General features: G+C 54.6%; 1 protein-coding gene and 1 long non-coding RNA gene across 3 annotated transcripts in view; one reads left to right on the top strand and one right to left on the bottom strand.

Moving 5' to 3' along the window:
• Nucleotides 1–6,420, bottom strand: LOC116863069 (LIM/homeobox protein Lhx1). Its single transcript, XM_032850565.1, has 5 exons — nucleotides 6,218–6,420; nucleotides 4,198–4,424; nucleotides 3,824–4,101; nucleotides 2,219–2,384; nucleotides 1–1,876 (listed from the first exon to the last, which is right to left on the bottom strand). Exons 1-5 carry the CDS (start codon nucleotides 6,385–6,387, stop codon nucleotides 1,497–1,499), a joined length of 1,221 nt encoding a protein of 406 aa, XP_032706456.1. The 5' UTR covers nucleotides 6,388–6,420; the 3' UTR covers nucleotides 1–1,496.
• Nucleotides 6,421–7,837: 1,417 nt separating this feature from the next.
• The window catches only part of LOC116863068, a 28,856-nt gene continuing 15,137 nt past the window's right edge, over nucleotides 7,838–21,556 (top strand). Inside the window, exons 1-3 of one of the 2 annotated variants that reach the window (XR_004381760.1) lie at nucleotides 7,838–8,046; nucleotides 15,737–15,810; nucleotides 16,796–16,902. This is a non-coding gene — a long non-coding RNA (uncharacterized LOC116863068). Of the gene's footprint in view, nucleotides 8,047–15,736; nucleotides 15,811–16,685; nucleotides 16,903–21,556 lie in introns of those variants that run through there. The other variant, XR_004381759.1, reaches the window with a different exon arrangement.

The raw sequence follows: 21,556 nt of genomic DNA, 5'->3' as shown, positions 1-21,556 counted from the left end.
TCAGATTTTCTATTTTTATTAAAAACTCACAAATTTATTCAACATGTTTTCTTTCATACAGTGAATGGTCTAATATGCACTGGAGGTCACACAAGCTTAGGTTTATCAGAACAATAAAAGACATATGAGAAATTTAATATATAAAGAAAAAAGTAGCAGCTGTTGACTGCATATTTGACCATAAAATTTAAATATTTTGGACTTTTATTTTAAAGACACAAAAATAAAACCTGTGTGGGTCTATATAAGTCATATTAACAATTCCATGAATGTTCAACAGGACTAAAAATTAGCAAAGATGTTTTTTTAAACCTTGTAACACTTTTTTTTTTAACACTTTCTCAGGTTGTGGTGCTAGGCACCTTTACAGTATTTGTGCTATAATTATTCTATTTGGCAAGTGTCTGAATATCATGTTTTCTCTTTGCCTTGTGTAAACAACACCTTTTTACATACTAGCACAGTGAGCTGCGAGCCCTGCAAATCTGTCAGAACATCTACAGGAAAAGAAAATGAACAATTTTGGTTGATTGCTCAAAACATTTTGTTTTTGAACAAGAGGTTTCAAAACAGGATATATTAATAAAACACTGAACTCCTGAATTTAACATTATACGTAAACAGTTGACTGTTTTTAGTTCAATAGTCTTTTTTTTTTAACTTTTTTTTTTTTTTTGTATGTGTGAAGGTAGAATACTTTCTTGTACAGTTGATGTTCAAGTCATTTTACTGAGAGGTCTGGCTGGAGACCATCCTATCCAGGGTGTCTGTGTGTATCTGTGTGTGTGTAGAGCTTTGCGAAGGTAGAAGAGTTGATACTGAGGGCTTTACATTTAGAATTTTGCTATTTGGGCAAAAACAAAAAACCAAAAACCCAGATAGACAAAAAATATATATATATAGTCCCACCTGATGCACAGCAGGTCGGCGTTTCTGAAGCTATAAGAGTTTGTTGTCGCTGTTCCTGAACACTGAGACAACACTAGTGAGATATTTTCCCGGAGCCAGAACCCTCCGGGCTGGCCCGGGAGTGCCCCGGGCTGCTCCACCTCCCTCAACCGGCTGTGCCTCTCTGTCTGTCTCCCTGCGGCTCCCGGCGTCACCACTGGCTGTGCGTCCCCGCGGCCTCCTTGGGTGTTCCTGTGCCGCCCTCCAGACGGGCGTGCACACTTGGGGCGTCTGTCCCCACATCCGGGTCCAGGTGGAAGATGGGGAGAGGTCTGCATTTCCCTTCGGGAGCCCCAGTTCTCCACCTCGCCATCCAGCGCATGGATCCCAGTTCTGCCTCCAGGCGGATTTGGATCCTGTTTCTTGTCCCCCTTTCCCATCCGGACTCCCCAGACAGAAAATGGTCCCCGAGGCTGAGGGAAGTGTGTGTGTGTGGGGGGGGGAGGGTGACTTGCTTTTTATGTTTTTTTTTTCTTCTTTTTCTATTTTTCTTAAATAAAGGTTCATTTCTGTACAACCACGAACTCCGCGGACTGTGCGAGATCCCGCTACCACACGGCCGCCTCGTTCATTTCGGGGGGGTGAGACAGGTGGTTCCCATAGCTCGCCCCGCCGTTGACCGACAGCGATGAGAAGGGTGGGCTGGGCCCGAAGACCTCAGCCGACATTGAGTGTAGAGGCCCCGGCAGGCTGGGCTCTGGACTGGGCGAGTCCCCTGGGGGATGCGCCAGGATGTCAGTGAACCGTTGCGCCTCGCTCGACGGGTGGTGTCCGGGCAGCGGGTGCTCCAGGCCGCCCAGGGGTGTCCCGGAGGGCCCGGACGATGGCACGAAGGGCAGGTCCACTGGTGTCTGAGCCTGCGAGGACGGGGGGCCTTGCGGGAAGAAGTCGTAGTTGCCCCCGGGCCCATAGTACTCGCTCTGGTAATCTGCGGAGCGGCAGGGAAGAGGATGTCAGGGCGGAGGAGGAAGGACGATAAAGGCAATAGGGGGAACTCGCTGTTGGGGGGCTCCCCTGCTGGGCTGGCAGCAGGGAGGAGGCCTGGTGCAAACATTGGAGCTGCTCCCTACCAGCCCACCCGCGTCCTTCACGGTCAGGAATTCAGCACTCGGTGCCGACTACCGACCCTTGATTTACTCCCCAGCCTTCTCCATCTCTCCCCCGCTCGGCACTTCTCTAAAGAAAACCGGGAGCGCCTCCCTTGCTGCCACCCGCTTCCAACGAAGCCAACCCCGGCTGGCCGCGCCCTGCCACTCGGCAGCACACTCACCTCCGTAGAAGGAGAAGGGCCCGTTGGGGATGAGCTCGCCTGGCTCCAGGCGGTCCACCAGCGGCCGCATCCGGCGCGGGCTGCGGAAGAAGGCGTGGCGCCGGGCGCCCAGCGCGCTCAGCTGCTTCATCCTCCTTTCCTTGGAACGTCTGTTCTGGAACCAGACCTGAAGCACACACGGGGCGAGGTGAGGCCCCCGGAGACCCTCCCCTCCCCCCCAACTTCGGGTGCGCGGCTGATCGTCCCGAACCCCTCCAACCGCTAGCAAGACTCATGTCTCCCAAGTGTGTGCGTGTTGTGTGTTGTGTTGGGTTGTGTTGTGTTGCGTTGCGTTGTGTTGTGTCTGTGTGTGTGTGTGTAGTGGGGGGGGAGGTTATGTCTCTGAGTGGGCCGCGCAAGACGGCCCCAGAGCCAATGATACACGGGATTCCCGACTGGGGACCTGGGCAAGCCTCCCTGCCCTACGTGAGGCAGTTGGAGTTGTTTCCAACAGTCACACTGTCACAGTTTCAGCTCCTGGGGGCTCTACACACATAGACAACCTCCCCAAATAGTGTTGGACACACACAGCTTCCCATTCACGGTCCCTGGCAGCTCCCTCCCCCGCATGATCGTGACAGAGAACTAAACAGTCTCCTGTTGACACTCAGTCTACCAATGACAGTGACACCAAAACCCACAATCTCCTTTTCACAGCCATGCAAATCTCCCAGTGCAAAATATACTTGTCCACAGCCTCTCACTGACAAGGACACAGACATGCAACCCTCCATTCACTGCAGGTTGGCACAGCCTCCCAGGGGCTACAAGGCCTCCCCTGGAAGGCAGCCTGCATATGTGTTCCCTGGCACACTCAGCCTCCAGGCACACCCAGCACATCCTTCCAGAGCCTCCGCAGGTGAACCACACACCTCACTGGGGGCCGCTGGATCCCGGGGCCCAAATCACATGCAGCCTGAAGTCCTCACAACACAATGGCACAGATGCCCAGATGTCTACCTCGCCTCCGTATTCCACTCTAGACTGCCAGAGCCTGAGCTGACTCCAGCCTAGGCCTCTTCCCTTTCAAACCAGGATGCCCCATCTCTCTCTGGAGAAGATGTCTGTCTCTCTGCTCTGGGGCTTGTCTAACTGAAGTAAGAGACCCACAAAGTAGGTGGGGGACACAGAGGGAGATCTATGTTGTGGAGAAGTCCGTGGAACTGATTAATTCTGGCATGCTCAGAGACCTCTGGGCTCCTTCCAAACAAGGTGAGTGTTGCAGAAGAAAGGGTCCCAACTCCCTAGTGGCGTCCAATGATGTCCCCTCCTCCAGCTTCGGCCGAGCTCCCCATCCCTCCCCCTCTGCCAAGACCATCACCAGCTACAAACTGGGAAATGGAGGGAGCCTAGGGATTTCCAGATGCCCTCCACAATGGGGCAGCACAGCACAGGACACCAGGGTAGGGATGTGTCTGGGCCTTTCCAGTCCTCCCCCCTCCAGCCTCCCAGGACTCACTCCCCTCCTTGGGGCTGGGTTTCCCCAGCTAGGCCTGGGTGCCTGCCTAGAGGAGCCATGTCGGTCTGGATGCGGGGTGGGACTGAGTGGCATGCCCACGCCCTGACCTGGATGACACGCATATTGAGGCCAGTCTCCTGAGCCAGCTGCTCCCGGATGTGGCGCGTGGGCTTGGGAGTAGCAGCAAAGGCCGCCTTCAGAGTTTCCAGTTGCTTCGCCTTGATGGTTGTGCGCGGCCCCCGTCGTTTGGCGCCCAGGTTCTGGTCGTCATTCTCATTGCTGCCCCCTTCCTTGTCCGATACATTGGCACTCTCCGAGTCCTTGGCATCATCCTGTGATGGGTCTTGGGAGTCTGGAGACAAACTGGGGTCACTGCCCGTGGTGGCTGAGGAGAGGGAAGGGACAGGTGAGCAGGGGCTTCACGGGGCCTTCTTCCCCCAGGACCCGCCCGCCCCTAACGAGCTGGGAATTGGGGCCTCACCCGAGTGTAGGCTGTTCTCTTTGGTGACACTGCTGTTGCTTAGGTAATCCTCTTTGCAGACAAATTTATTCTCATCGATGATGTAGAGCTCCTCGCCAGTGGAGAGTTGCTTGTTACACATCATGCAGGTGAAGCAGTTTAGGTGAAACACTTTGCTCCGTGCTCTCCGCACCAGGTCGCTAGGGGAGATGCCCTGCGCGCAGCCAGCGCATTTGGTACCGAAACATCTGCGGGATGGGAGAGAACCAGTTGGTGAGGGGCAAGGGGAGAACAGAGGCCAGGAAAAAGAGGACAGAGGAGAGAAAAAGAAAGTGGAGGAAGAGATGGAAGGGGGAAAACGAAGAGAGACAGCGGATGGAACCGTCAAGAAGGCAGGACAGGGTGCGGGCCACCAGTGAAAAGTCAGCCAGGAGATACACATGGTTAGAATGAGAGAGCAAGGGCCTGAGCTGCCCCCACCCCCAGCCTCATGCTGGGGTTGTCCCAGAGGAAAAGAGCGCCTTGGGAAGACGGTAAGGTGGTGACTGGAAGGGGGAGGGAGGCACTTATTTTCCTGTTTGATTCGGAAAAGAGTCAAAATCTAATCAGCTCCATGTTAAAGCGTCCCGAGCGCCGCTTTTCTCTCCTAGCGTCACCTTTCACCGCAAAAGGACCCGCGCATAGGCTGAGGGTTGGCAAGGTCCAGTCCCCACGCGGGTAAAGAAACAGCCGCGGAGCGCGCCTCCGGCTGCAGCTGGGCCGCCGCCACGTTCAAGCCCAAAGCCGGGCAGGTTGGCCACCGCGGGGCTCTAGATGCCGGGCTGCGCTTTACGGGAGCCAGGCCTCTGGGGCCCGCTGGCAGCTGGCACCGTTCGCTGTTCTCGGGTTCGGCTCCAGCCAGTACTGGGGACAACAGGAGCAGCCGGCCGAGGTTCAGACGCTCAGCCCGCGCTTCCTCCCGGCGATACTAGCCTCACAGCGCTTTTCTCCATGGTTCCCCGCAATCAGAGACACGCTTCCTGGGCCTCTGAGCAAAGCGACCCGGATTGTTTCGCACCCTCACTCCCACTCCCAGTTTGATCGGTCACCAAAACTCAGAGGAGAGCAGAGAGCAAGTCAACCGAGTAAACTGGGAGGTTTCAAACCAGTACAGAGGAATTAAAATTCGCATTTGCTCCCGTTTCTTCTCGGTTGACTTTCGTGTTTGTGTGGATTTCGAGGCAAGATAGTGCGTTCAAGAGAATACATTAAAATGCTAAACGAAGGAAGGGCGTCTGGAGAAGTCTCCCGGCTCAGATGAGCCAGGCCTGGGTTTTTCCCGTTTTCGGCAAGGAGGTGGGGCAAGGGGATGGCGGGCAGTGCCTGGGAGAGCTCCTAGCGGAGCCTGCGCCACAAAGCCGAGGTTCGCGTTGGGCGGAGGCAGATACTCCTGCCAACCCAGCAGCCGGGAAGCGGTGGGAAAAGGTCTTCCCGGAGGCTGGAGTCCTGGGGCATTTCACAGGCGTGGTTCACTGTGCCCAGGCCGGCGCTTGGAGGCCAGTCGGGGTTTCAAGAACACCCTGGAATGTGCACCATAGGCGTTAGGGCAGAGTTTTTCCCTTTCGCCGCCAAAGCGAGGGACTCAAAACACTCCAAAGCAAAAGCCTCCGCGGTTCCCGCCAAGACCTTTTGGAGAGGAAAAGGCACTGGCATGGATCTAGCCCGGTAAAGACAGAGCTTGGGGTTGCAACGTCCTGGGGCTGTGCTGCTTCCTTCTAAGCTTGGAGGGGCTTCTGGGCTTCTGGGATCAAGCGGACTCACACCCTTTCTCCCCAGGCACGTGCAGCTAAGCCGGGACCCACAATTTCCAAGACGCAAGCTGGGCCGCGTCCCCTGCGCCCTGCGCGCCAGCTGGCTAAGAGGCGGGTGCCATGGGACTTGGCTGCCCTCTCCAACGCTGCTCCTACCACGGATGCTTCGGCCACGCTGACCTCTGATCCCAAGCTGGCCGGGAAGGACCCACGGGGTGGGAGCAGCAGAGGCGCGCCAGGGAAGTACTCACCGGAAAAAGTCGTTCTTGCAGTAGAGCTTGCCTTCCCGGGAGAAGCACTTCTCGGTCAGGTTGCATTTACATTCACAACACTGGACGCACTTAACGTGCCAGGCCCTGTCCAGCACGTTCAAGAGGAAACGGTCCAGGATGGGCCTTTTGCAGCCGGCACAGTGCACCATGGTCTTTGGTTTGGTCGGGTAAGGCCCGGAGAAGAGCAGGTAGAGCCTAGGGGATGACTCCTGAAGACCTCAGCAAGAGCTCCCCAGCCCCTCCAAAAAGAGGAGACACACTGGGGGTGCAAGCCAAAACCCGCACAAGGAAATCAAAAGGGGGTGAAAATGAGGCTGATGGGGAGCAGAGGGCACCTCGGTGGACTGTGCAGCCTGGGAGTCCCAGGGCCCCGGGACACAGCAGCGCCGCCGCAGCTCCTGGGGCCAAGAGTCTCGGGCAGGAGAACGCAACTCTTCTGCCCAGAGCCCACGGAGGAGTGAAGGTCACCGAGATTGGCGACGGAAACCCAAATAAATAAAACGGAGTCGGAGTCGGAGAAGGAAGAGGAGGACACGGCGAGCTCGGGTTGCAGGGAAAGCGTCGTGGAGTTCTCTTGGGCTTGAGGTAGAGCTGTCAGAAGTCAAAGTGCATCTGCTTTTGTCGGGGTGTGAGGGCGGGTGTGTGTGTGTGCCAGGCTGCCTGCCACCGACCGGGATTTCCCCTCCTCTTTTTTTTTTTCTTTCTTTCTTTTTTCTTTTCTTTTCTTTTTTTTTTTTTTTAAGAAAAGAACAGAACCAGTGGAGAAGCTCTGGATCCTACACTGCCGGCATCTCGCAGCGGGTCCCGACGCGCAGGGCGCCGGCCGTGGGCCTGGGGAAGGGGGAGGGGGTAGGCCAAGGGAGTAGGGAGGGAGGGAGGGAGGGGAAGGCAGGAGGAAGATCTTGTTGTTGATTGTTGTTGCTGCTTAAATTTCCCCCGTTTGGAGAAGTGTTTGTGTCAATCGTGAACGCAGAGGGACAACTCCAGGCGGACACAGCCAGGTGCGCTTGCTCGCTCCCCACCGCCCCAGCCCCGTCACCTCGGCCCGTGGCCTGCCTGGCGGCCTCCGTGTTTTCAGAACGGCCCTCCCTGTTCCCGGACTCCTTCGGGGAGGTGAAACGGTCTGGCTCCTCACCGCGCCTGGCCGTTCATCGTGGCTCCAGTCACAACTCTCGGCCGCCTGGGCGCGCAGCCCCGCATCGCTCGGCCCGCGCTCCGGGGGCCTGCGTCCAACCCCACAGTCGCTGGACTTTCTTTTCCTTTTCCCCCTTTTGTCGCTGTGGTGGCAAATCTGGGTTTCCTTTCTAGCCTCTTTCCTTCCTTTTTTTTTTTTTTTCTTTTGCAGCGGGAGGAGTCGGGGGGAGGGGGAGTAGCTTGGAGAGCTTTGAAAAAACGTCCTGGTGCAGCAGCTACAGTTCTGTGCGGCTGGAACAGCTCAGCAAGGGTCGCTGCTGTCGCCGCCCAGGCCGCAGTTCGTTGCTGGCTGTCCCCGGACAAGCGTCCCTCTGTCCCTGGTCTCCTGGCCCAGTCCGCCGCCCTGGCGCGTCTCTCCCCAGCTCCAGCGGCTCGGTCACTGCTCCTGGCTGTTGGCTGAGCTCTGGAAGCCCCCTCGCCTTAATGCAGCGCCCGCCGACGTCACCGCAGCCTGCGACCAATCAGCGGCTCGCGGTCCCTCTGTAAACCATTCTGCATCCCCCGGCCGGGGAGAGTGCCGGGAGACCGCGTTTAGAGGATCAGTGGCGGCCGCATCCGCCGCCCGGCGCGGTGCGGGCGGCGGGCAGCGAGGTGCCCGAGCCCCTCCTGCTCCGGTAAGGCCTGGGTTTCGATGGGAAGGACTGAGAGCGCGCGGCAGTAAGGCGCAGGCGGAGGGCAGAGTACTGTTGGAAGGTGGGATTAATCCAAGGTGGAGCCTTGTTGAAGCTTGGGGTGCAGCTGGGTCCGGGAGCCCTGGTGAACTGTTTGACTATGCAATTCAGCGGGTGTTGGTTTTTGTTTTTGTTTTCCCTTCTTCGTGCTTTCTTGGCCTAGAAGTTTGTCCCGAGCACAGCGCGCGTTTTAGCGGGACTGGGGGAGGGAGGGCCACAGGATCTTCCTCCTCTGGTTCCTCCGTTTCTCCTCCCCCAGTCCATCCAAAGTCCACAGGGTCTCGGTCTCCGGGAGACCTAGGTGTCTGTTCCCGCAGCGCCGTCTTGGAAAGTTGATTCCGGCGCTTTCCTGGTGGGGGCGGGGGAGACCGGAGGCGCGGCACCGGGGAGGGGGAAAAGGAGTGGGTGGGGAAGCGCCACGGGTGAGGAGTTGCAACCCAGGCGAGAAGTTGTGAGAAAACTGTGATCCGGAGACACCTTTTACATACAAAAACAAACGACTAGGCGGGAAACCGCAGGGCATCAGTGGCGGCTGGCGGGTGGTGGTAGTGGCCGTGGGGAGCAGGGACGTCTGGGGCCCCACAGAAAGGCTGCAATGGATTCGAGTGTGCAGCGCACGGGCTGAGTGGGCTGGCTTCTCCTCCTCCCCTGTTCCAGGTTCCGGGCTGTCAACACCTTCCGGAGACAAACCGCAGACCATACCCCCTTGTAGTTCTCTCCTCAGGGAGCTCTTACCTCCCTAGTCCCGAATATAACGTCGGGACCACTGCCTGGAGACAGATTATTCCAAACGCGGAGTTCAGGTCCGGGTCCTGAGAACCCTCGTCTCCAAGAGTTACTCTGGTTTCCTGGATTAAAGCCATTCAAATACCAAATTCCGTTTTGATAGCACCATTTCTGTGCTAAACCGGGATTTCTCTTGAGGTCTGAAGGTGGCAGGGAGGGCAGTCTTGTTTTGCTCCTCATTTTTTTTTTTTTTTTGGTTGGGGGGGAGTGTGTGCTAAGAAGGCGAATTCAACCTTAGTGTGGAAGAAAATAAGGTTGGGTGGCTAGCCAGGTCTAGCTGGTATTTTGGAACTGGCCTTCCGATCCCACTCATGGTGCGGGACTCAGACATCCCATACAAGGGCCCGCGACTAAGTTGGGGAAAACGCGCGCTGAAACGTAATTGCGATGAACCTGAGCCGGCGGGGGATCCAGCTCTCTGCAAACGGAATACCCTCTTCGGACGAACCGGGAAGCGGATACAGAAAATTTGGTTTACGCTCGGCGGAAGTGGAGTTTTAGGGCTCTGCCAACGCCCCCTTCCTGCCTTCAGGCTTCTGCCGGAACCACCCTGCAACCCCGAGGCCGCCAGCAGCTTCCACCTTGCCTCCCGCATCACCTTTTCTTTGGAAGCCAAAGCCGAGGTCCCGCGTGCGCTTCTTTGGCGCTCCGCCCATCCTGACCTCTGGGTGCGGGGCCTCTAACATCTTCTCCGCACCCTCTCCAAAAACACCTGGGCTGCGGGTCCCCGCTGCGGGGCGGGCGGAGTGTTGAGGCTAGTTATCTCTCTCTCTCTCTCTCATCAGCCCCCTCCGTGGGCCTCTCTGAGGGCTCAGGTCAGGAGTAAGATGGGGAGGATGGTTCTCCAACCCAGCAGCCGGCTTCGCGAGATCCGACTAGGTTTTTGCGCTCCTCCTGCCGACCGGAAGCTCTGACGAACGAGCCCAACCCTAGCCAGTACTCCAGCTCCCGCGGAGGCGCTAGGAACTGCTTGGCTCGGGGGACCCCATCTCCACCTCCCGGAGCCCGAGGTGCCTCCCGAGCCCCCTGCGCTGGGTGAGACCGGCGCGGAGGGGCTGGTCCACTCAAGTGGACCCCATGCCCCCCCTCCGCCCCCAGCTGTCCTGGTTCTCGCCGCTAGCGCCCTCGACCCAACCGCCCCTTTCTGGAATCTAAAGCCGTCGGAGTCCCGAGTGGCTCAACCCCCGCCCCCGTCCCAGCTGGGCTCCTTCTCATGCAAAGCAGAGGGGCCGCGAGGGTGGAGGGCAGTTGTCGGGGACCTACCGGGCGACAGCTGGACCCGGCTGCCGGCCCTTCCTGAACCCAAGGCCCGCTGCCTTCTTTCCGGTGGACAGGAGGGGGCTGCTCCACCCGTTTGGGGGTGCTGTGATCTCGACATGGTGGAAAGAGGTCCCCTCCCTGCGGGCAGACCCACGCGGTAGGGGAATTGAAGACGAGAACGGGACGCAGGCTCTGGGGCATCAGTCTCTGCTTGTCCCTGTGTCCAGATGGTTCAGTAAACCCGTCTGCGGGGACCAACCCCAGCGTCTACAAGGGAGTCCTGGAGCGCAGCTCTAGGCGTGCCTCTTGGCTCGATTGTAGGTTTAAAGTCCAGATTTAACGCCTCCACTGCGACAGCACACTCTGTTAATGTTTTTTTTTTTTTTCCGTTTCCATTGAGCTTTTATTTTAAAATGTATTTGGTTGCACAGTCATGGAGAGAAAACTGACGCAGCTTTCCAAATTAGCCACCTCTTCAGCACCTTCAGCTCTCAGCTCTGTCTTTAAACCAATGGCTGCTGGGCGAAGAGCACCAATCTTTCCTTCTCATCCTCAGCGCCACACTTTACTGCCAGTCCTGAAGTACACCGAGCTTTCCTATGGAAGGAGCTCCAAGCAGCACAGACCCACAACTACACACACTTCCCCTAGGGCGAGTAAGCTCTAGGCGGGATGTTGTGAGGGTCAATTTCGCAGTAGAGTCTGCACTCAGTGGCCACGGAATCCTCTCCGCCTCATCCCCAGGCGCTCTTGGAAAAGGCCCCAGAGGGGCCAGGAAATGGTTTATACAATACGAAATTTCCTTTCTAAGAATCGCCCTGAGGGTCCTGAGAAGCAGCACCCTGCTGGTGAACTGGGGGCGGAGGGATTCTGCTAGCCCTCCCCAGATGCCCTGCTGTTCAGGGGGATTGATGGCGCCCTCTCCTGCATCCGATTTCCTCCCGTGACCTCCGTGGTTCCCGGCCCCAGATTGCTTTCTCCCTCACGTTGCCCAGTGGCTCGAGTGGCCCAAGGACCAGAGCTGGCCCGGCACCTTCAGCTGCTGTAGATGCGAGAGCGGCAACCGCCCCTGGCGGCTCCTCTCCTCGCCCAGCGGGCTCCTATGCAGCCCGCCACCCCGAGAAAAGCACGGTGAGGCTGTGGAAGAAGGCGCTTTCGGCAGAGCGGACTCTAGGCGGTTAACAATGCGGGGCTTCAGGCACCGGGGGCAGCCAGGCTCGTGGGTGCAGGGAGACGGAGGAGGGAGCGAGCGGGTCTTCTGGAGGGGTCCGATAGGCCACACAAACTCCCCACAGACTCTGTAGACAGACGCAGCAGATGCGACGCAGTAAACTTTGGTCCTGGGCCCTTGGATCTGATCCTGCATCTTCCTCTCTCCTTTCCCTCTTGCTTTTGCTCCTGATTCAGATTGCCGTAATCTCACTCCATCACTCACTCCTGGAAATGACCTACTTGTGTGCACCACTTTACGGTTAATATCACTGTCTCCCCTGAATCACACTGGGTGGGGGAATCAGTCTTACCCTCTTCCCCCCCCCCGAAAGAAACCCAAGTTAGGGGGGGGATGACCTGTGATCCCTGGGCCAGTGCACTGTGGAAGGTGAGAAATTTGGGGTGGGGGCTTGTCACGTTGCACCGCTGTGTACTTTGCTCCAGCAGTAGTTTCCAAGTTGGGGATGGGAGGGGGTGGGAGACTTCGAGGCCGGGAAAGGGCAGCATCCGGCTGGGGCTTCACGGTGTGCACAGCGTCTGGGTAAACAAGGCTGGCTTCCCACGGGGACTGGGGGCGGGGGTGGACCCTGAGCTTGGAAAGGGGGGAAGGTCAAGCGCGGCGGTCTCAGATGCAAGGCAGCGCCGCAGTGCCGCTGAGCAGAGAGCGGTGTGGGTAAACGCAGAAAGGAGAGGGTGAGTGGAAGAGGCAGGAGAGACAGAGAGAGAGGGAAGTGAGGGGAGAGGGACAGGGAAAGGGAATAAGGACAGAAAACCAGTGGGGAAAAAAGGAATGCGGAAAAGTAAGCAGGGCTGAAAGGAGGGAAGACGCATTGGGGGAAATGCGTGGAAGAGTAGAGGAGGAGAAACAGAAGAGACCCAGAAAGACACCCAGCAGTGTAAGAGCCGGCAGGGAGACACGCACAGCGGGGCACCCTGCAGGCGCTGGGGGGACATCTGGCGGGACTGGAAGGTGCGCGCGTGTGTGACAGTCGCGTTTGTAGGCGGGAGAAAAGGAGACGGCATGTTTGGTGGGCGACTCAGCGCCCGTGGAAAAGCGTGTGAGCGGCTCTGGGCAGGAATCCAACAAATAAATAAAACGTCTAAGACGGCGTGACAACAATGTGTATTTGGGTGCGTGCCCGTGTTCCTCCGCCTGAACACACACTCACACCCGGTAAGGAAGACAAACGGGGCTCATGCCTCAGAGTAATTAATCCTCTCACTAATTGACTCTCTCCCCTTACCTAATGGTAGTGGTCACTGCCCATATCTGGAGAGATAGCAAAGATGTGGGGGAGAGACCCCCAAAACTAAACATGTTTGGGACTGAGATTTCGATTTTTTCTGGACCTGGCAGCTCTAAGCCCCCCTCCCCTTTTGGGGGGGCTGGATTCAATAGTTATGGCTGCCTCACCAGCCTCTCCATATTTGCATTCATTAAGATCTCCTCATCTTACAGATGACCAGGAACTGTCCACGTACACATGGAAGTCTTTCATCAACCTCAGAGACTAGAAGCCACCCACTGCCCCTCTGTTGGATGTGGGCAGAGAAGTTCCCCCTTCCCTGCTGTTTCCCCAGGAGCCCAGCCCCTGCACCCCTTCCTCTCAGTCATGACTTAGTCTTCCCGGGGCCTGGGATGTGTCCTGCAGCCCCTAATAGAGCAGGCGAAGTTTTGAATGGGCTGGGAAGCAGCCTTGGGTAGGTAGGAGGGAAAGCTTCGGAAGGGAAGGCCACGGCAAGGATGGAAAGAAGCTTCTAGAAACAAACCCACTCATGCACAGGTGGAGAGATGCAGAAGCACAGAAAAGAGCAGTGCACCTGGCAAGATTGAGGCCTCCAGGGACAGAGGAGGATAAAAAAAGTAGAGAGCATGCAATGTCAAGTGTGTGGGAGGGCAGACAGATGACCCTGTCTCAGTGACCCTGAGGGGGACAGTTCTGTGTGCTGTCATGGGGAGGGGACCCTCTTACTTTCTCCCACAGCACTCTCAGTTCTCAGGACTGGAGAAAGAGGCAGGGAACAGGGTGTTGGTCTTGGATCAACTCCCTGGTAGCTGAGCTGGCCAGAAAGGGCCCAAGGCCCACAGTTGGTTTGCTGATGCAGCTTCAAGGCTTGGGTTTGGGAGTTGAATGTCAACTGTCACCCCTTTGAGGTGGCAGCTCTGCTCTGTTGCCCTCCTCAGAGGCTAAATAAATAATTGTTGAGATCCATAAACCACTTAGCCTAGGGAGAAGAAGGAGCAGGGAAGGGCAGCTCCCCAGGAAAAAAAAAGAAAACCCACTTCCCTCCCCCACTAAACACATTCTTAATTGTCCCTTGGGAACATTTGTACATTTGACCAAAGCAAATCCCCAAGCAGTAACAGCAAAATCCGTCATAGGAGCTGGCAGTCCTGAGAGAACTAGGGGTCTGGGAAGGGGGAAGACGGGGAGACATGGCAGGCATGTCTGAGAAGGTGAGAAACTTGGCTCTTCTCTCCCTGTCTCTGTCAGGCCGTAGAGAGAAAGTGAACAAGAGGAATAAAGTTCCAGAGTAAAGAAAGAGAAGGACACATAAAAGGCAAATCCAAACTAGAAAGGAAAGAAAGTGAAGAAGAAAGAAAAAGGTGGGGAGAGATGGGGCGGGGGAAGACGCGCTAATAAAAAAGGGTGAAGGCGGCCCCAGGAGGCTGGGCCTCGTCCCAAACCATCGGTCTTCATTGTCTCCGTGTGTGCAAAGGCAACTCCGGCATAAGGAAAAGCCACTATTGAAGCCGTGGCTTTATTTTATATCCTATACATCAGGAGGGAGGCAAAGCTTTATTTTCGCCAAGAGACAGATATTTTATTTCTCTCTTACGGTTTTATGTGTGAGAGATGTCAGGTTACCACAATGGATGGCTAATGCATAGGCAAGAGGAGGCCGTGTTGGCATGCTGTGTGTCATGGGGTCTTGGGGGGGTGAGCGGGCCGGGGATTTAGGGCTGATGGGACACTCTGGGGGATTTCTGCTAAAACATCTCTCTTCATAAATCCAGAAGCATGGTCAGCTCAACAGGGAGAAGAAGGAGTTTTAGAGGGAAAAGAGTTGGGCTTAGAAATAAATGAACACACAAAGGAGCCGCTTCCCTTACGACAGGCTGGGGCACCGGGGGGCAAGGTGGCCCGGTGGAAAAAGCAGAGACCTACATCCAAACACACGCACACCTTGGCAAGGAAGTGTTTTCCTACAGAACCCACTGTCATTGTGCTTCCTTTCCCCGTTTTATATTTCTCTACCCTTTTCTTCCCTCTCTTCACCAGAAATCTTTTTTCCCCCCCACCTCCTTAGAGCCTTGGGGGGGAAAGAGCTATTAATTTGCAAATCATCTGATCTGTGAAAGGATCAAGATGCCTGTTTTTCACTGCTAAATCCAATGTCTTGGGTGGACACACATATGCACACAAGAGCCCGTCATGCTGAGAATCCTGGGAGTGGAGGTGCCAGATTGGAGTCCGAGAAACATGCCCCACTCCCCGCTTCCCCCTGGGACCTATGGCTGAATTAAGCCTTCGATCCCAAACTGCACAGTGTTCATATTTTTGAACCCAGAGAGAAGGGGGAGATGAGGGGACAAAGAGAGAAAGGGAAGTGTGTTAATTGATGTGTGCCATTCAGTACTTGGACTAGCCTCCCTACTCCCAGCCCCCCCAAACCGTTTCTTCCAAGAGTTCCAAGAGTTCTATTCATTCTCAGGTCCTCCTCTTCTAATGTTGTGATTTCTTGGTCTGTAACCACTGTGGACCAAAGAGGTGATTATGCTCTTTTCCTCTTTCCAGGGGAGGAGAGGCGGCACTGGACCTCTAGACAATGAACATGGGGGGAACCAACCACACACTGTCCTTAGCTGGGGCCTCTGGGGAAGTCATTTAATCTTCCAGGGCCTCAGTTTCCTCATCCACCTTGGGATAAGCGATTGCTAAGGTCCCTTCCAGCTCCAACCGAATGAGATAATGTGTGAAAACATTTTGTAAACGCTAAAGCCGGACGAATGCCAGGGATTATTATTACGATTCTAATCAATCCTCCTTTCTCCACATGGATCTTGGCTGTTTAGCACCAGCAAGCAGGCTAAAGAGGGCTGAACGCGAGAGAGCTTAGCGGAGATGGAAAAGCTCTGTGGCGTGGACAGAAAAAAAAAACAAACCCTGCATCTCCAGAAACATTCTGTGTCTGGGTGCCTCCCGGGGTGCCTGGTGGGAGGGGTGGGGAAGAAGAGGAGGCCTGACTCGGTATGACCCACTGCAGTCTACGTGGAGGCTGAGAGTGTATTTTTTTCTCAAGCATCATTTGTCTCCAAGTGACTGACATAAGAACCTGATGTGAAGGCAATCTGCGACTGTTTTTTTTCCAGCACGAAAGGAAAGAGCAAGGTGTAGCTGATTAGCAAGTTAATTATTTCAGTATCCCAAGGGTTCTGGTGTGGTGGTAAGTTGCCCAGCCCTGGTGTAATTTCATAGTCCGTGCATTTCCTGGTGAGCACCTGGGGCGCCCGGGTCTGTCTCTCTCTCCAACCACCGGCCTCCTGTCTTCTTGACACACCTGGGGAGATGGGCAGGGCTGAAGAGGAAGACGGCACAGTGCACACGTTTGGCCTGGGCCGCACGTGGGGGGCCAGCAAGAGAACACAGCAGAGGAATCCTCTACCACCACTGGGTGTTTAATTATCTGGCCTTTCCTTTTTTTTTTTTTTAATCTTTTGTTTAATAAATATTAATGAAGCAGATTATCAGAAAGTGGAGGAGCTGTGAGGTTATTTTCTCCACACTCCGCGCGCAGAGCCACCGGGCACGAGGGGGGCCCTTTTGCCTCTCCCTCCTCCGAGCCCTTGCCAATCTCTCCAGCAGTCAGGTTTGCTTTCTTAACTCTGTCCACCACTTGGTCTGCGAAGGCCTCCTCTAGTCTGACTTCAAGGTCTGATTTCCCCTTGCGGGAGGGGAGGGAGGATTGTGTGGTCAAATGGACGATTCCCTCTGAGAGATAAGTTGGGGATATGAACATGAGCCCCAGAACCAGCAGCTTCCGCCACTCTCTGCTCTCCTGTGCTGTAAGGGCCAGCCCCCTGCCACTCCTCCTGAGGTGGACCGAGGGAGGGCTCTACTGTTTACTTAAGACTGGTCCCATCTGCTCAGACTGGCCTTTCATAAGGGGAGGGATTTATGCAGTGTCCTTGTGCACAGACCTGGGATTTGCCTGAAAACCTCGGGCCTCCAAGAATATTGTTGAACGCTAAAATGTTCAGCCACGGAGATGATTTATGATTTGTCTGCATGGACAGTGTGTGTGTGTGTGTGTGTGTGTGTGTGTGTGTGTGTCTTTGTTGGGGAGAGGCACAAACATTAATGGGTACTTTTCACCATTCCTACTTCTAAATCCAAACATTAGGAAACTTCTTTTTCTGTATTTAACTCAGGAAGCAGCCCACGGCACCAGGCTCTGGAGAGCCAACTTCCTGACTTCGGCGATGTGAAGATGGTCTAATAAGTTTTTGGTGCCGGCAAGCAGCTGTCCCCCAAGCAGGTTGGCTGATATCCCTGCTGGTGGAAAGGGGCTGGGGGCTTATGGAAACACAGCTCTGATGGTTGCTTCATTGCGGGTGGCAGAGGATTTGGGGAACAGGGCTGAGTGAATTGCTGTCCCAACTCCTTTGGGCTGTCTTTACCTTACAGGCCTTGGGGATCTCAGTAGGGGAGAAGTTGGAGAAACTTAGAACACAGGAAGCAGGTGTAGGGAGTTCCTTGGCTCAGTCTTGGTGCCACGCCAAAATGAAGCCCGGGGATGGTAAACAGAGATCCTACAGAACCGGGTTTGGACGTTCCACGTGGGATCTTGGCCCTGGTTCCTGGGAAATTGAGACGGCTTTAGCAAGCTGTGGAGACACCTACAAATTCCACTTATTCATCAGCTTTGGGAAGTAAATGCAACCTCTTTTCACTGCCTAGTGGCTGGGAAGGTGCATTTTCGGCCTCCATGAGCTTCATTTGGGGTTCTGCCATTTTCTTGCTCATGTTCCAAGTTTGGACTTCCCAGGTCTTGAGTTTTCTTTTCCCTCAGGCCATTCATAATTTAGCCAACAGCCTAGGACAGGGGGCGGCACACATTTTGAAAGGAGAGCTTGGCAGGCCCCTAACTACATGGGAGTTGGTTCTCATTTGGGCTCAAGGGATGATAACGGCTTCCCCGTAAAAAAGAAGCATTTCTGTGACTCTTTTAATGAAGGATTTACTACTAATTTGATAAGTTCAATGCCCTTTTCCCCCCTCATTCTGAATGAATAACTTTGTCAGTCAACCCCGAGGGTCTGCAGAACCTATAAAAATGCTTCCTTTGGTCTCCCGATTTTAACACATTCTGGGGCTGGGGCTGCCTCTGACAGACCAGGGAGGGGCAGAGACATTCCAGAGACCTGGGCTTAGGGCGTTATCTCTTCCCCTACCCCAAATCCTCACCCTCCATGTTATCTATCTTTAAGGCACAGGCAGGGACCTCCTAGGGAAGTGCGAAGGGCGGGGTCTTAATCAGGTTTGGGGAAAGAGAGGGAATAAGTCGAGCTCAAAGAAAGATGGGGATGGTGAGAATGTTGGGGGACCCTCCTCTCTTATACTTCTTGTGTGTCGTATATGAAGGTCTGCACATTATGCACTGGTTGCAGTCATCTGGAGTGTATAGGTCGGAATTTGCCAAGTGCCGCTTGGCCGAAACAGTGTTAAATAAAATTGTAAGAAATGCTACTGGGCCTTGCATGGGTTATTTAATCCTATCAGTGATAAACAATATTAATGGGTAGCATCTCAGCTGGCACAATATCGTGTTTCATTTATATACACCGAGATATATTTAAGCATGAAAGATAGAGTTTTTGGACGCATGTATTTCTCAGCGATTACTTGGAAGGAATGTGATGCAAGCAGTAGAAACCTCTTCTCTTGCCATGTAAACCTGCCCCCTGCGCCCACAGGCTGCCAGTCATACATATTTCCAGGGCTGGCCGGCCACACACACACTGTCACAGGTGGGCCTCCACTGGTAGGTGTAAACATCGATGCTATAAGTGTAGGTCCAGGTTTATGCACGTGTACACGACACACACACACACACCTGCATTTTAGAGTCACACATTGGGTCTCCCACCCCTCTGTAAACAGACGCCGCTGTGAACATGCAGACCATCCCATGGGTGGATATTTACATTACACAGCTATGATATTTACATGCACAGATACAAGTGTTCTCACATGCGAGCACCCCTGTACGGAGCCTCCTACCTGAGTGTGCATCTGTGTACATGAGCACCTTTGTACACACGTCCTCCCACCTGTGGTGTCCATCGACAAGCCCCATATGGCCACAGTGTCCCAGCTGCCCTGTTATTCTCGGAGGCTCCAGACCTGGGGGACAGTATTTGAATTGGGTGTTTGCCCTGTATGAGCCCTGAGGCCTCCAGAATGGAAGGCCAGAAGGAACGTCAACATTGCCAGCCTGCCCGGCCTCTGATGAAAATAACATGAAACCCCAGGGGATGGGATGAGGGGTTGTGTAGCTGGTCTCTGCAGCTAGGGGTGCCTCCAAAAGAAGATCAATCTTATATTTGCTCATTTAAATGTCAGGATACCTGAGTGGCTTCTGTGGTCCTGTTTCTGTTGCCAGTTGTCTGTGAGCTTAGGTAACCTGCTCTCTGGGCTTTACTTTCTGCCTCTGTAAAGTGAAGTATTGGCCCTGACCTGTGGTTCTCAGCCATGGTGGGTACACGGTAGAATCATCTGGGGAGCTTTTTAAAAAATACAGACACCTGGGATCCATCCCAGACCAATTAGATCAGACTCTCTTGCGGGGGGGTGGCGGTGGTGCCCAGCATCTTATTTTTTTTAAAAGCATCCCTGGTGATTCTATATTCAACCAATGTTGAGACCCACTGGCCTAGATACTCTCCAAGGCCCTTCTAGCCCTAAAACTCTGTGCTCTGGAGGACCTTTTTAATATATAAAGCACCATGCAGGGCACCAGGGCACTTTGCTGAAAGTTCTGATTCACTGGCTTAAGATCCTACAAAGCCATTAAAATCACTCTTCTTTCCATTTAGGAAGAAGGAAAATTTTTTAAAAAAGATTTTGTTGATTTATTTGACAGACAGAGATCACAAGTAGGCAGAGAGGCAGGCAGAGAGAGAAGAGGAAGCGGGCTCCCCGCTGAGCAGAGAGCCCAATGCGAGAGATCCCAGGACCCTGAGATCATGACCTGAGCTAAAGGTAGAGGCTTTAACCCACTGAGCCACCCAGGCACCCCAGAAGAAGGGAAAAAAAAATTTTTTTAAAGATTTTATTTATTTATTTTACAGACAGATCACAAGTAGGCAGAGAGGCAGGCAGAGACAGAGAGAGGGAGAAGCAGGCTCCCTGCCGAGCAGAGAGCCCGATGTGGGGCTTGATCCCAGGACCCTAGGATCGTCACGTGAGCCGAAGGCAGAGTCTTTAACCTACTGAGCCACCCAGGCGCCCCAAGAAGGAAAATTTTTGAACAAACTATCTATCCTGGAAAAACTCACGTCCGCCTTTCCAGTTGTCTCTTTGTTTCCTTCTATCTTTGTTCCAATCCCCCATCTCTCACACCCTCACTCATCAAACATTAATTATATGCCATATATGCAAATGCTGTAAGCGGGCGCCTGATCACTGTGATAGAAACCTTGTTACCTGCCCATATTTTATGTCTAGTTTCCCACCCAACTAGGCGGGTGGCAGAGTATTGTTAGTAGAGTAGATGTTAAGGCACAGGCCCCCAAAGGGTTGGGGTGGGGGAATGTTTTCTCCCTCCCCCAGCTCTAAGTCTGGGAACAGCCGCCCCTCGGCCCATGCCCCAGTTCTAGAGGCTGGCGAGGTGGCTGAAGAAAGCCTTGAGCTGCGTGTCCTAGAAAGCTGCTGTCAGACTTGGGCCTTTGGGAATCCTACCTTAATATTCTCCAACAGCAGTTCCCCAGACAGAGCCAGTCCCCCTTGAAAACACATCGGCTTGCGGCCCCACACCTGCTGAAGGAGGCTGAGCCTAGCTGGGGTGCCTTATCCACGTGGCAGGTGGAAGGCAGAGCTGGGCAGAATGGACTGCCAGCCTGGGGTCCCTTTTTCCGGTTGAAGGGTGATGACGAGAGTAGGGGCAGGGGTTCAGCCTTCCACCTGGGGGTGAGGGTGGAGCAGGAGAGTTCATTCTAGACAGAGAGCCTCCATTTCTGCCTCCATGCTATCACTCCCCAGAGTTGATGTTTGGGGTGCCTGCCCCCAGAGAAAATCAGCCGTGGCCGGTTTGCTCTCACACTCTCTCTCCTCAGCTCCACCAGCTGGCTGACAAGACAGGCTCGGCTGGGTTGATTTTCTCCTGAAGGTGTTTGGACGAGTTTTATTTATTTATTTGTTTGTTTAAAGCTTTTATTTATTTGAGAGAGAGAGAGAGAGCAGGAGAAAGGGAGAGGGAGAAGCAGACTCCCCAAACAAGGAGTCTGCATGGGGCTCCATCCCGGGACCCTGGGATCATGACCTGAGCCAAAGGCAGATGCTTAACCCACTGAGGCCCCCAGGCGCCCCCGACTAGTCTTCTTTAGGGAAATTGCTCCAGTGTGCCAGGTGGGCACTGCGATGGGGCCTGAGACCTCTGTGGTTTCAGCTTAACGTCTCCAGTCCACGCGTGCTATTTTTCCATTTGCCTCTTGATTTTCCCCCCTTCTTTCTTTTTGTCCCCTTCCCCCCTGCTGACATGCCAAGTCAGGTCTTGGCCCCCAGGGAGGCCTGCACATACAGTGCGAAAGGTGGTTGATCTCAGCAGCTACCCTTCCTCCTTCCCCCTCACCTCCCCTGCACTGACAGAAGGCCTGTTGCTAGGGAGGGAGCCCCACTCACCGCACAGGATCTTCAGATTCTCTATGCAGAGCCAGAGCCCAGCTTCCCACGCTTGCGCCCCTTCCCAGGGCCTACCTCCCCTTGGGCCTGGGGAGCATCACACCCCAGGATGTGATGGATTCCCCAGGCACCTTCAAAGGGCTCCGCATTTGTTTGCAATGCAGACCTTGAATCCTGCTCTGGTCATAAATGTTGTTTATTTTGACTAGGACCTACTGAAAGGGGGTTGGGGGTTAGGGAGGGCACAGAGAGGATGCCTAGGGAAGATCATAAAACCATTAGCAGGACAG

The sequence above is a fragment of the Lontra canadensis genome, unplaced genomic scaffold (assembly GCF_010015895.1).
Source record: "Lontra canadensis isolate GAN:19392208 unplaced genomic scaffold, GSC_riverotter_1.0 scaffold502, whole genome shotgun sequence".
In the NCBI taxonomy this organism is placed as follows: domain Eukaryota; kingdom Metazoa; phylum Chordata; class Mammalia; order Carnivora; family Mustelidae; genus Lontra; species Lontra canadensis.
This window is presented reverse-complemented; position numbering and strand designations above follow the sequence as displayed.